Source organism: Mya arenaria, chromosome 5, assembly GCF_026914265.1.
Source record: "Mya arenaria isolate MELC-2E11 chromosome 5, ASM2691426v1".
Taxonomy (NCBI): Eukaryota; Metazoa; Mollusca; class Bivalvia; order Myida; family Myidae; genus Mya; species Mya arenaria.
Window position 1 is genome coordinate 44,654,413 of NC_069126.1, and position 15,297 is coordinate 44,669,709.

The 15,297-nt window shown below is 34.3% G+C and overlaps 1 protein-coding gene across 3 annotated transcripts in view; it reads left to right on the forward strand.

The window, feature by feature from the left end:
• The first annotated feature begins 1,676 nt into the window (after window positions 1–1,676).
• The window catches only part of LOC128234774 (zinc finger E-box-binding homeobox 1-like), a 28,857-nt gene continuing 15,236 nt past the window's right edge, over window positions 1,677–15,297 (forward strand). For 2 of the 3 annotated variants that reach the window (XM_052949276.1, XM_052949279.1), the window contains exon 1: window positions 1,677–1,958. In XM_052949276.1, coding sequence (XP_052805236.1) covers window positions 1,847–1,958 — 112 coding nt within the window. In that variant the 5' untranslated portion in view covers window positions 1,677–1,846. Of the gene's footprint in view, window positions 1,959–13,889; window positions 14,182–15,297 lie in introns of those variants that run through there. The other variant, XM_052949277.1, reaches the window with a different exon arrangement.

Consider the following 15,297-nt stretch of genomic DNA (forward strand, 5'->3'; position numbering starts at 1 on the left):
CACACACGCAATTATACTTGCAATGATTACAATAAAACGAAGTAATATACACTCTGCACGTAGTTTGAATCAACACCGAACTTGCCAGGGTAAAAATAAAACAAACAATTGTTCAAAGTGTTTGCACATTTTTGGTTATTTAAATTTTATCATTTTTCAAAAAAGTTTTAGACCCAGGGCTACAAGGCCTAGATGAAGCTACGCAAAAAACCCCTAAATATCAACGAAAAATTCAATGAAAATATTTTCCCCAATATAAGCTATATTTTACTGAACAAGAAATTATAGTTAATTTTTTGCTTGATATATAGATGGTTGTGATTACCAATCATGTTCCAATCATTTGTGGTCATTAGAATAGAACGGTTTTTTTTACTATTATTTTCGGTGGGTGGGGAAGGGGCGTGGCCGTAGGGTCGGTAAGTTGTCAACGTAACTGGGGTCTGCCGCCTGTGGTATTTTCCATGTATGCTTAAAAGTGTGCTTTTCAAAAACCGATACTTGTCACACATTAGTCATCACCAGTGTAGCACAGTGTAGCACAGCATATTCTTACATACAGTATATCTTGCTATACTAAAATAATAACTTTATTTTGTTGAAGAAAATGCTGGTTGACCGCATGTTGATGTCACGTTGGTCATTTACATATGATGTTTATGTACCTTATTTGCCTTGTCTAGACAGTGAATCCAATTTTGTAGACTGTCACGAAAGCAAGAACACTTATGTATTAACCATCTTAAAAGTAATACTTAACTGCTGTGTTTTTCGCTGTTGTTTTCATTGTATAATTGATTCCCCCTTAGAACCGCCAAGAATTACGAAAACAATAAAACATTCGTTTTTAAATTAACATGTTCATAATCTTATTATAGAAATACCTACTATAAAATCGAATTGCAAAAATTCTCTTAGCACAAAAATTCTCTCTAGAGAATTATATGTATCAACATTTAAATACACACATCGATTTTGTATGCACTTACCTTGTACAGGTACTCTACACCTCTCCAATTATTATGACGTCATCATCTACGTCATTGTTTTAAAATGGCTACTAACGTGTACAGCAATATCAGAAAAGGTAACAAAAACCTCAAGGTATTTCTTTATGTTCACAGATAATGAATTATAAATTCGCCTTTTTGTGTGTTATCTTTTCAAAGGTTACATGGTTACGATCTTAATAGGCGGTTTTGAGTTAAACCGTCTGTTTTGACGACTCACATGCGAGCAAGGCTCTCGCGTGACAACGTGTTGCCATGAAATTACCTGTCGCCATACCTTTACATAATGACACGATAAAAGTCGTTATTCTGGCAATCAGTTTCCATTAGCATGATCAAAATGCTATCCAATTGCATTAATTGGCCCTCAAGAGCAACCGAAGTAAATTATCTTCAAAGATAAAACCCAGGCCACGTTAATTGAAACCAGCACACCTTTCCCACCTTTGCAAGAGGACAACCCTAAATTGATAAGCTAATTTCTAGTTGAGATTTGACTAACTCAAATTTCACGATAGAGTCTGGACAAAATATTCAAGGCTGCAACATCACAACGAATAAAACCAATTCAAGGCACCTGGTCTTCCTTTAATATCCTTGTATTTTCTCGGCGACCACTTTAACATCGGCCAACATGGATAATGACATTGACTCGCTCACTAAACAGCCATTCAATTGATCCAAAGTACCGGGATGCTGATGTGTTACCATTTACTAAATTGTTTCTGTAACCTTTACACAATATGATACACGTACGATTGTGAAAAGGTAAATTTCGATGATTACAATAAGCTGACATTTGGATTATTTGGCGGAAGCTGTCGCACGTTTCCCCAATGTCATGCGCAATGATAACAACTCAGGTCGGAATATTTCTCAATTCAATTGAAATGATGGAAGGAGTCAGGTGCGGGCGTCGGAAACAGAAAAATCCGAGACGAAAAAACAGTAAGTTGTCATTTCTTTTAAACGTTATACACGTAAAAATTGACCTTTTATGGATATAAAGTGAAATTTGACCAAATTTGGAAGAAATGGGATATTTACGTGAGTTTTACGTGATCGTTTTACCTTCGACCACCTGCAAACGCGTCAGGAGCAATTTCAGTTGATGAGCTTGCCTAATGTATCTTTTGGCGGGAAATAATGACATATTCGATAAAATGAAATTTCATACATTTCTATAAGCCTTTTCTGGCAATTTTTGTCGTTTAAAGGTAAAGGTAAACAGAGATTATGGCAAAAATATTTAACCTCAATAGGGTGCGTAAGTCAGATGATTATGTTAAGTTTTCCATAATGGCGGACGGATGCTGAGCGCTCACGAGATCTACTCATGGTATACACTTGTAAATATCTTAAAGCTTAGCATTTCATATGGTATTTATGAAAAGGTGCACTTGTTTTTGTCAACAAATAACCTTGTAAAGAGAACAAAATGAGTGTTTATGCACATCGTTTGATTAAAGGTCAAATTCACGGTAGCCCGGACGGTAAATATTGCCGTGAAAATTCTGAAGTTTTACTTGTCAGTTTAAAAGATAATGAGTTCCAGCGAGAGAATTTTTGTCTCATTGAAGTAATTCCCACAAAATTTCATGTTTAGGTGATTTAATCAGTTGTCCGCGATTTTCCCAGGTTTCTACCTCGTCGGGGTAAAATCAAGGGATACAAACTCACTAGGTGTTTCATCGTTTGACAATTTAGAAATTACGAACATTTTGAATGCTCAAACTGATTAAAAACACATGTTAGTGAGGGTTTTATGTCAACAAAACTCAGAATTATGTCTGCACAGGCCCATAAATAAGGGAAAGGTAACAGCCTTACCTTGGACATAGGTGGACGTTTTTTTATGTCAATGATTGCTTTGTATTATATTTTTTTGAAGTGTTTTTTATTCTGTAATCTGTATGGACCGTTCCAGACATTGAGCTTCATAAGTAATTATTGCATTTCATATTTTTGTAAACGATTTATTAGGATTTAGTTTTAACAAAGAAAGAAAGGCCATTTCTATTAAGAAAATGCAAATGAGCTTGTATTGATTTTACAAGAAACTGCTCTAGAGGAATGAGGAGAAATTATGATAATGTCACAGAAAGTTTCTCAGGAAGTGGCCAATGGGTTGATGGGGAAATATTGAGAACTATTGATGTTTGCCTTTGGTGATGCTTGGAACAACATTACTGCAAAATATATTGTTGCTTTCAGAGATATAAGGCTTGTAGATATGGGCACATCAATCATAGTAAATTGAAGGTACATCAGCATTGCCTTGTTTGGTAGAAGACTTATTTGGGACTGGCAGGCTTTGTTTCAATAAAGCCAGGTACAGATTCAGTATTTATACTGTATAACACACACAGTTCATGAATTTTAGGCACCAAAAATTATTTGGCTTATAATTAATTAATTGAAACATATTCATCTTTTGAAACATATTTTTGCCTCTGTTTGATAGAAGATGTTACAGGACTGTCATCATATTTGGGCCAATAAACTTGTTTTAAACATTTTTAAATTTTAAAGGTTTGAAGATGAGAAATAATATAGGTATTGTATATTCCATACTATTTAAGGCGTATTAGACTCATAAAAGTATATGAAAATCAGATCATATTGAAATAATTTACACAAAAGTATGTATCAAAATTTGAAGCCAATAAGCATGGTTTAAATATAATCAAGAAAGGTATGAGTAATTTTACATTATGAGTAATAAATACAGCATATATTATAAATCATATTATAACTTAAGATGAAAGTACATGAGCTATTTTTTCAAGTAAAGTGTTTAAGTAGTAAACAAAAGTCTTGTGACAAATATTGTATGTAACCCAGGTGTGGAAAATTAGGACAGGAGCCCTCATCAAACTGGTTCAATTTTAAAATGTACATGTTATAAGCTACATATCAATTATATGAGCTTACATATAAATAAAACACATTCAATGCTCTTGACATATAATCATGTGACCCAGGTGTTGGAATATTATACCATATTTGATCAACTTTTCACATGAATACAAGCCAGCCAACTCAAGTGGCTCATTTCCTGAAGTTCAAACTCCAAGCCTGTATGAGGTGGTTTTGCACAATGTATGTATATCCTGGTTTCAAGTCATAATACATATTACCTAATTATCTAATGATTCTAATCATTTCTAATGAGAAAAGTTTCCTGGTTTCCTAGTTAGGACAATAGTTTTATGAACAATTAATATGATATGTAGAAATTATGCATCCTTTAAATATTTTTACTCATAATAAACCATTTATGAATTTTTCAATCAGGGGGTCAGTTTATTAATCAGTCAACTGACCATTCACTTTAAACTTGTCTTAAGTCAGTCAGTGTCTCAGTCTCAAAGTTTAAAAGTAAAATTAGTCAGTTAAACATATATATACAAATAGTTTTTAGACAATTATGTTCATTGGTGCAATGTGAATAGGATGGTACTATAGAAGCCTTAATTGGTCCTTTTTTAAGGGAATCTCATGTAAGGGAGTCAGAAAATCCTGGACAGATGGCAGAATTTTATTGGATAAGATCAATTATCAGAAACTGTAATTACTTGCAGTCATGGTGGAAAACTCTAATGGACTTCTGTCATGCAGATCAAGATTTTACACAGAACTTTCACAGGGCTCATCGTTTTATTTGATTAGATAATACAAAGCAGAAAAAAACAATATAATATTTTCAAGAATTAATGATTTTATGATACAAAGCATAAAAGGACATGATATTTTCAAGAATTTTGATTTTTGGGAACATGATTCATAGCCACTGCTTTGGACTTCCAAAATATAGAAAAATTAATGGACCACAAGAGAAACTAAACTATTTATTGGATCTCAATAAAATAACATTTGACTCATAATTTTTATTGCTCATTTTGAAATTATCTCTGGCAATTTGCAAATTAGACCATTAATTTAAATCTCACTGCCATAGCTGTTCTTAGAATTTTAGCTATTAATCATTATAAACACAATTTTTAATTGTATACACCTGTCCTGAGAAAACTCAATTTATTATAAACAATTAAAACAACAATTCATTTTACTATAAATGCAAACAGAGGTTAAGGTCAGGTGTTACCACAGGAAGACCACACCAGGTTACCATGAACATGATCTCTTGGCCAGGTCAGGTACCACTAGCATGGCTTCATGATGAGAAGAAGCAATTGTTTTAAGATTTTTTTTGTTTAAACTAGAATAGGTCTGAATTTTTTAAAATGATATTTTGTACTTTCCGTGAAATTCTTGAATGGAAGAAACAATGTAGACATTTCACACAGGCTGCAGTTATGGAGCAAAACTATTGTCAAAAAGTGCTGCAAAAGTTGTTCAAGAAATTCCTGAAACCTTGCCTGGGCTTTCCTTGTGTTGTTTCACTTTTTTCCACAATAAACCTCGAATTACACAGAGAAAGGACACAATTTTATCAATGAAATAAATTATAATTGCACTTTAATACAAATCAAAGATGTTTGCAATGTTGCAAAAGCAATGTACTGATAAGCCTTTGAAAAACAAATTCAGATATTTATGTCTACAAAAGTGTCTGACAATATCATTATATTTATTATCACCACTAAATTTATACATAAATATAAGTAAAAAATTTCTCCATTTAACAGTTTGGCAACTAGGCTATAGCTGCTTTTATTACAAAATACGATTATTACCCAAGATTTGAGGCCATACTCTTAGGAACCCCCTGCTGCTGGACCCCAGGGTTGGGGTATGTTGGTAATGTTTTCTGCCATCTAGGAAATCACCTGATAATAGCCCCACCTATGACAGACATAACATGTGCCTCCTAGGTGATTTAAATGACAAGATGTACATTGAATATTAATTGTAGTGTGATTAATCTCAGCTGTCTTCATTCTCATATCATTAATGAAATAAATTGTGTTGAACTTTGATAGGTCAGAACCAATGCCATTTTTTCCAAATTCCCTCTGAGTTTTGATGACTTTTCAGCATGACATGAAGTGTACCTTTCTGTCTGGCTAAATTAATGGCTGTCTCAGCCTCACTTTTCAAAATAAATTCTCTATTGACATAAAATTCCACAACCATCCCCTCACCTGTCAGTTTTAGAACGTTGTACCAGAAATGAGGGTATCTGACCAGCGATCAGAAAGGTGTGCATTGCTGATAAGCCCAGGCAAGGGCCAACCTGTTATACATCAGTTCACAGGTCTTCAAGGTAGTTTCAGGGTTCACATTCTTAGGGTTGAGGCTTTATTTAAGTATTTCAAATGTCTTTGTCAGAAATAAGAATAATTGTTCTAATAAACTACTTTTATTGGGTTAATCATGACTGTAATGGCACATGAAATTAAACATTATAAGGGTGTTTGCAAAATGTTCTACCATTTTCTAATTAAAAATAAAAATGTGTGTGTATGTTTAAATAGTAGGTCATTAGAAACAAACAAATGATGGAAAATACAATAGAAGCATATCTAAATTGAAAGGGAACATAGTTTTTGGCATTATCATAAAAAACTCTTTTTGATGTCACAGTGCTGATCAGTAAATCATAATTGTCTTTATTAATTATTCAGCCAGAAAGGGCTTATTATCAGCAAATAAAAACAATAATTACTGATAAGCCTTTAGGCTGTCCAAATCACCAATCATAATGACTACCTAATGAGGTGACTGGTAAGTGGTAAAGGTGAAGGTCAGAAGGAGATACAGTAGCAGGGTGGCTAGGAGGTTCTTATCTGACCAACAGCTTCCAGGTAATGATCAACATCATCGCTCTTCTACCTCCCTTCACAACTATTAGGCTGGTACCTGGGTATGTTGCTAAAAATGATAAAATTTGGTACTGAAATAAAATACAAAAAAAATGATATTCTGTGTGTTAAGTGCTCCTCTAAATGACAAAATTGAAACTTTAAGTGCCAGTAAGTTGTTCTACTTTTCGAGGGAAATTGTTGGGTGGAAAAACATGTTTTTTTTTGTTATCTGCAGTTGTCTTTGTTCATAAAAATGAAGCAGTGAAAATGGATCTAGTAATATAACTTTTCAATAGTAATAAATTGATAGCCACATCTGATTTTTCCACCTGGTTTAATACGAATGTATTTAGAAAATGTATTCAGGGTTCCAGTCTAAAAAGCTACTCATAAGCACCTGGCTTCTGGAAGCAGGTAAATTTATATATAGGTAAACTTGTTAGCCATGTTTTTTACCTGTCTTTGATAGATTTGACTAATTTTCATCGAAATCAAAGTAGTTGACTTATATCTGAGTCGAAAATGTATAATTTACGGAACAGGAAGACTAGAAAGTTGACCAAGAAGTGTTGTTACAGTTGCTGTTGTGGGGATAAACGGAAGAAAAAACATCCAGGTGAGTTGGTGTTTGTCTTTGTTCGTGTTCTCCAACATGGCTGCCATGCACCTCAGGCGATCGCCAAGTTTTGCTAGATATTTTTCGACTGTTATTGATCTAGGTCATTTCGTCAAGGCTGTATTTTGAAACTTGTGCCAATATGCTGTTGCCAATATTGTTGTTCAAGAGAACATTTTGAAGATATTTGATATTTATCACAAGTACTGGTAGTGACCTTCCTGCTAGCATGAATAACACTTCTATACCTACACAAGGAAGTTTTCTCTATATCTCTGATAATTAAAGCTGCACAGATTTACCGTTTTGACAACTTTTTTATTTTTTGTCTTGGAATGAGCTAATGATTGCGTAAATATCTGCAAACCAGTAATGTAAAACTGCTGACAAAATATCAGATCGCAGATTTTCATATTTCCATTCGAAAAATAATGTTTTATGGCTAAAAGCGTTACTAACGGTTTAAGAAAAATGCATAAAACATCAATTTTTGAACTTGAATATGAAAATCTGCAATCTGATTTTTTGTCAGCTGTCTTATATCACTGGTTTCCATGCATTTTCACATAAATTGGCTCGTTTCAAGACAACAAAAAAAATTAAAAAAATGTCAAAGCGTGAAATCTGTGAGAGTGCAGCTTTATGTTTACAAACAATCATTTCTTGGCTTCATAATATTCAAATTATGACCATTTGAAAAAAAAATCATGTAGGGTCAAAACATTTACTTAGCCTTTGGTCATTGACAACATTTAGAAATACTAAAATCAAGTTAATGTCATTATGATTGGAAGCAATTGTTCAATAGACACAGATAACATAGAAAGTAAAGGGCAAATCAGTATAGGTGTCAATGGTCAGTGGTTGACTGTCAGGTCCAGTGATTCACCATTATCTGGTCATTGTGAGTGACCAGTTGACTCGGCAGGACCCGGAGCTGGGGCGTTGATCCTCTAGAGGGGGTTATGGGACACACACCAGATACACACTCTCCGACTCGGCTAAATGTCACTAGCTAACACCTCGCGAAGGAGGGAGGGGGGTATGTGATATACACTCTACCGCTTGGCTAAATGTCACCAGCGAACACCTCATTACACTAATGACAAGTGGCACTACATTAGTTTTTACACTGTACTTGTATGTAACAATGGGTGATCACTTCCCTATCCCGATGTATCTTTGTATTAAGTACTTGATGTAATGAAACTGACTGACCTTTTGTAAAGGTATTGATTGCGGTTCTCGTATGTTTTATGTGGCCACATGATTGTGAGAGCCATGAGCAGCTTCATGTTTATTGTCATAATTTTGTTAAAAAGCTAAAATGACATGAAATATGTATAAATGAAAACAATGGTCCTTTTGAAGTGCCCATGTCTGTTTGGAAACAAATCTACAAAATACCTTAAAATTAGCTGTTAATTTATTGCCGAGTGCTGCTCATTTTATACCAAATTTATTCACTTTCTTAAAATGGGTGGTCCTTAAGAACACAATGAGGGAACAATTTTCACCTGGTGTAAATGCCTTTATTTCAAATTGCCCTTTGTTGTGTATTTTCTTTAATTGATTCTTTTTTGCAAATTGTGTTCCCATGTTTGGCCAGGTTTTCATGTAGAGTACCGAAAATGTAGCAGATTGGAGCCTGAAGATGTTCTATAGAACGTTTATTTGCATATTTAAGAAACAAATTTAAAGTGCTACTGTAATTGTTATTTTGCCATCACAAAGGGTTGGAGAGATTTCGAGTTCAGCCATATACAGAAGGTGTGTGCAGAGTCTGAAGAGGGCGCGTGCAGCAATTTCTGCTGCCCTTTGCGTCTTTAATCTGCATAGGCGTGATTTATTGAATTTTCATGGAGAAGGACCATTTGAAAAACGTGAACAAGGTGCAATTACTCCAAATTTGCAGCCATTGTATTATAATGACCATCACCTTTTATGTTAGGTGTCACATCCAGAAATGGTCTTTGCTTAAAGTCTTGAAGATCTGAGGGTATAACAAAAAAACAATACTGCATGGGTTAGAAAAAAATATTTTTCAAGAGATTTTTTACCAGGAGACTAAGAATATCCAACACAAAGAAACCCCAATTTGTCGAAGATTGCTCACACGAACGGGCGTATGGCAACAGAATTCATTTGACAGTGTTATAATCGTAAGAGCCCTTTGCTTGAGCGGTCTTTGTTAACGGTGAATTAAGGTCTCATATTGACAGGTCATCAAACTGCAGAGATGGGGGACTGCTACCTGGCGGTCTGTTTAATTGCCCTTTGCTCAGCATTGTCACATTTTTCAATTACGGTCATTCAAATATTGAATGTTTTTGACAGGGACGGGGTTAGGGATCATCAGATATGGGTACTGTATGGACCACCTTTGAACCTGCCATGGCCCAAACAGGACTAGGATAACACTGAGCATCCCTTAGAATTCTGTTGGTGATGCATCTATTGGCACGAATGTAAAATAGTTGAGTGGATATTGCTGATTTGCTACACATTTAATATTGCAATATACATAACTCATGGCAATGGCTGTAAGGTTAGCATATAATACTCTGGCAAAAGGGGTCCCTGGTTCAATACTCACTCAGAGCTTCGACAATGATGGTACTGGTTACCTCCAAGGAATGGTTATGGCTCTTAACACATGTACAAAGCAGATTAAAAAAAAATGCTTATCTTAACTTCACTTTATCATATAGCGATATTTTACTTACAAAGTTACCATAATTTATTGCAAACGTTTAAACAAAATATTAAAAGAGCCATAAGTTACTGTCAATACATTGCCTGTAGTCTTCCACTTTATGGTGTTTTTGACCTTTACCCTTATCGGTCAGCTTACATAGAGTAACTTAATCGTCACCAGCAGATAAAGTAATTGGGACGGTGCGCACCCCTCACCCATCCCCTTCGAAAATTGTCCAAGTAAAAAAAATGTGTCAATATCGTGATAAAAATTAAATAATACAACGCACCATTTTAGACTAAAAATAGCCAAAAAATTCTAGGATACCCGCCTACCTGCAGAAGAACCATAGTTTAGCTTAGGTGTAGGGGGCACATGTCCTAAGTTGTGCACACTCTGTCAGAAAATCCTGGATCCATCCCTGATAATGACAACTCTATTAATTTGTTTCAAGATTGTTCTGTTCCATATTGTTTTGAGGCACTTCCAACCCCCCTCCCTCCCTCACGACAACAAATGTTACCTGTGCTTGATAGGTGAGCAAAAGTATATTTATACACATAGATATGATATATAAACTGTCACAAGGTGCCAATTCCAGACATCAGACCACCTGTAAGTACCAAGATCATGGTTAATCAATAAAACATATTATACCTTATATCAGATGGCACTACTGTTGTGTGCATTTTAAACTTGATATCTCTTTGGCTTAAAAAACAACATAAAAATGCAATTATTCAAAAAGCTTAAAAATGGCAGAAATAAGCTTATAAGTTTCAATTCTTTCTCAAATTATAATTGTTATCAAACTTGAAAAGGGAGATCAGATGGGGGATTTTTTCTAATACAAACTGAAAAAAAGCTGAAGAAATGTTTGTGTTTTAAGTCATTTTACATAATGTATCATGTTTCTGGATTTTGTAATAATATACAAATGACATTCTCAAAAAAAGCCTAAAATTTTATTACATTGAGGTCCTGAAACAATACTTGTTATATGGCACCTGTAAAATTACTACCCACCATTGGAGTCATCTATGGTAGACATATTCCCATATATCTTGTCAGGTGTCATCAATAAGTACACACAGGTAAGGTACCAGGTATTAGCACCTAGAAGCTGTGAACTCATCCTCTACTGTCCTCTAGTGTGACACTTCCTGGGACTGTTAATCCCCCTCTTGCAAAATGATGACACCATCTTGTTAATTGGGCCATGTGATTTGAGATTATGCAAATAAGGTAGTATCTGTAAGCAATCAAGATTGGAATGGTAAGTAAATGAGCCCACCTGATTGGTTGTGAGTTCTGCAATAAAAAGAAGTTGCTTTAATTGTCATGTGATTATTCATAAGCAATTGATTGATGTGTAATACCTTAATTCTAGTTGTGTTGGTGTGTTAGTGACTCTGGTGTTACAGTTAGTAACCAGTATCAGATTTTTGTGACTTTTGAATCAGTGTGTGTGTGCGGTGTGTTAGTGACTTACTTTGTAATGGCCAGCCTGGCCCGGTTTCAGCAGATTTCCAAACAAATGGTCAGCTGTACAAGAGATGAAGATTTCAGCCCGATAACAAGAACTCTCTGTAGAACGTCCACACCCAGCTTCTACATAGAGAATCTGTGTAAGTCTCTTTTTGATCAAAGATTCATATGTGTTCTATTTCACATGGAATGTTTAAAATTTGATCTTGTTTTGAATCAGAGGCAAAAATTTAATATTTTTTATAAATGATGATTCAGTTTTCAGTTAGAGTTTTTTATTGGTATATTTATGTCTTTTTTGATTTAAAAGTAACTGTTGGAGTCATAAAAAATATTTTCCTGCTTTTTATTTGGGTTTGAATAATCTGCAGGTTTTTTATTGTGATGGTTCTTTTAGTAACCTAGTGTTGGTTAAATGTAGAGGTTTGGTTGTTTTGACTTAGAGCTTGACAACGTTTTTGCTTTATTTAGAGCTCTATTTCAATATATAGCTTATATATTGTGGTGAGCTCTGTTCTGTTTTTATTTTGAATTTTTGATCATGGTTTAATTAGAGCAATTTTACATGGCTTGTTTCATTTTGGTTGCTCCAATTTCATTCAGAGCTCAAAAATTAGGATTTATAGTTGTTTTTGTTTCAAGTCATTTTGATCATAACTATGTAAGCGTACATTTACATCATGACATGTAGGTATTTATGTTCTATTGTTTCCGGAGTAATGGACAACCTGGTTTCACTAGGTATGGAAATAATAACAACACTTGTTTGAATTGAATTAAGGGCATTTATTCTAGAATGCCGGAAGTTTAAAGTTATTTTTCCATATCTGGACAGCTAAAAACCGCATAAATCCATAGAAAATGTAAAGATTCTAATAAATCAGTCTGGCTTTTATTAAATACTAGACACTGTATTGGGACTAATGCTTGTTTATTGTTTGGACCAATTGGTACAGCTTTGTTCCATCAACTTCTAGTGTACAATTCTCTAGGACATTCCAGGAGTTTATGTAAATAAATGTTAAAATTAATTTAAAGCCCACATGTGTTCATGTCATGTTAACAGCTTCTCATGGATTCAAATGCATGATTCATTACCGCAGTCTGGTTACCTGGGCAACTAGATTCCTGTAAACAAGGGACCTGGGCCCTTATTTTTGGCGGCATGAGGTTCTGTGGGGAAAATTTCCCTGGCTGTATCAATTTTACATTTCTCAAAAAATTGAAGGAAATAAAAAAAAATATTCTGCATTCATCATGTAAGGTGTACTCAGATTTGTCATACCTCAAATATTTGTTATTTAGAATAACAGAAATACACTGAAAGGTATAATCTTAACACTTTTGCTTTTATTTATTCTCTGAAGGTCAAATATTTAAGGAAAAATGTGAAGGACAAAAATACAATTATTTACAAATGTTTTCCAACATATAAGATATTAAACTAAAAGAACACGTACATTTGTAAGTATTTCCTGGATTCAGTAGTACCAAATTTTGTTTGCCTAGGTCTGCCAGTCTATCGCACCTTTCTGGGCCAGTAGCAGACAAAGACAAGCAAGCGTGGTCCCGCCAAATATTACTCACATACACCTTTATTCCATCATAAAGTTTCCAGTAGCAGTTTTCATTCTCAAAGACTTGTTTTCACCGTGAGAAAATGAGCTGATCATTTGGAGCCCTGGAAACATGACACCTTTCCAGGAGCTTTGCTTCTGCTCTGCATTGTGCAGACGACAAAATGCATGATGCCATTCCAACACTTCAAGCATTAAAAATCTAAGCAACAGAGTGGATTTTTTTCCAGAGTACCTTAACTTTCTTTCATGTTTACCTGTGGTTCCATTTCAAAGGTGTTATGCAAGCCATTAAGGCTCATTAGTGGGTGGCCTCTTGCCCCGGACCATGACCTTTCCTGAAATCCCTTGGTCTCACAGGTGTCTGCACACAGAGATATTCTAAGGTCTAAGGTGGGCGCACATGTGCTGGTTATTACCAGTTGTAATAATCTTGGAGAGTTTCTAGGCATTAATTTTATTTGTTTCTTAGATTGGCGGGAATTTTTGTGATAATTTCTCATACCTTGACACTGCTCGTGGGAACAAAGACACAGGGATCTCTGGTTTCCAGGAACTGTGTTGTTTAGGGGTTTGTTTTAGTGGTTGGCTTGGCTTATAAGCTGGGAACCAATCTGCAGGATTTGGCGGTAGGTGGATGGGAGCTAGGTAAGCGTGTCTACCTAGTTGGTGAGAACCACCAGTGTTTATCAACTGAATCAGCGACTTATGACAGGTTTCCATGACAACTGAATTTTTTGTGCCACTGGGGATTTTATGATTTTAAAACTTTTACAAGTCTCTTTGTTGCATTGCTAGTGTTGCTTCATTTTTCCAGCGCACTTAAATGAATGTGAATGTGTTTTTACTTAAAAAGACATAAACATTACAAAACATTACGGATATTAAAACTGTAACAATATTACATATATTTTTCGTGAAATGATGGATGTCATACAAAGTTTTAACTATGCAATGAACAGACTTTTCAACAATGATCGGCTGCAGTGTTGGAATTATTATCACCAGTTTAATTCTATGTGTGGGTATTCTTTTTCATAATCCTAAATATAAAATTAACTTAAATTGTTGGCAGTGTAATTAATAATTTAAATAACATTATACTATTATAACATATAAGTAATTCTTCATTTGTAGTAGGATGTCTTAGAATTCTTTTGAAATATATATAATGCAGTTTTGAAACTGAAATTACCAAATATATTTATTTAAGGTTCATTTATTATGATTTTCCCAAAAAGGGCCAAGTAAGTCTCTCTTATTGGGACCTACAGGAACATCCTTAATTGGTTGAATTGTGGCTTCAAAGTGGTTAGCACTTAATATAGGTTCCGTTTAACTTCCGACATAATTTTGGATGCAATTATTAGTGTTTGAACCATTATGTCTAAAGTTGTATCCTCCTCGGGGACCCTTCTTTGCATGTGAAGGAGGGATTAGATCAAACAAAGAAAACAGATCCTGCTTATAGCTTTTATTATTTCAGGATAACTTTCAGTATTTAGTTTCCAGCATTTAAATCAATGTTGAGCATTTGGTAAAGCACGAATTCTGGACAGGTTGACTCCTAATTTTGTCTGTTTTTGTGTGAGCATGTTGGCAAAAGTTCTCACACATCAAATTAAAGGAAAAAGAAATATTTCAATACAGTTGAATAGTTCAATTTATTTGTTAAGGACTTCTAAAAGTAATGACATCTGAAAAAGAATAATCAGCCAACCAAGTGAAATGTCTTAATATCATTTTTTGTAGACACATTTTGTACAAAAGTGTGATTATGAAATAAATAAATAGTTGTCAATATTAAAATATGTAGGCCAGTTCTGGAATTTTAGAAAAAAATATTTAGCTCTTATTTATCCCATTCGAAACAGGAAAAAAAATCATAAAATTCCAGTAAACTTTTTTTATAATATTTTCCCGGTGAGGTCTAAAAAAAAATCATGGAAGAACTTTTTTCAGGACATTGTCATAATATTTATTGAAACAAGATTTTTATCATCAAACAGAAAAAGAAAAAAACCAGTAAACAAAAAATGATTTATTGTTATTCACAATTTGTAATTTCACATCTTACTACCAGATTGTGGTTGTGATTATGAAACAACAACCATGTAGTCCAGAGACTCAGGACAAT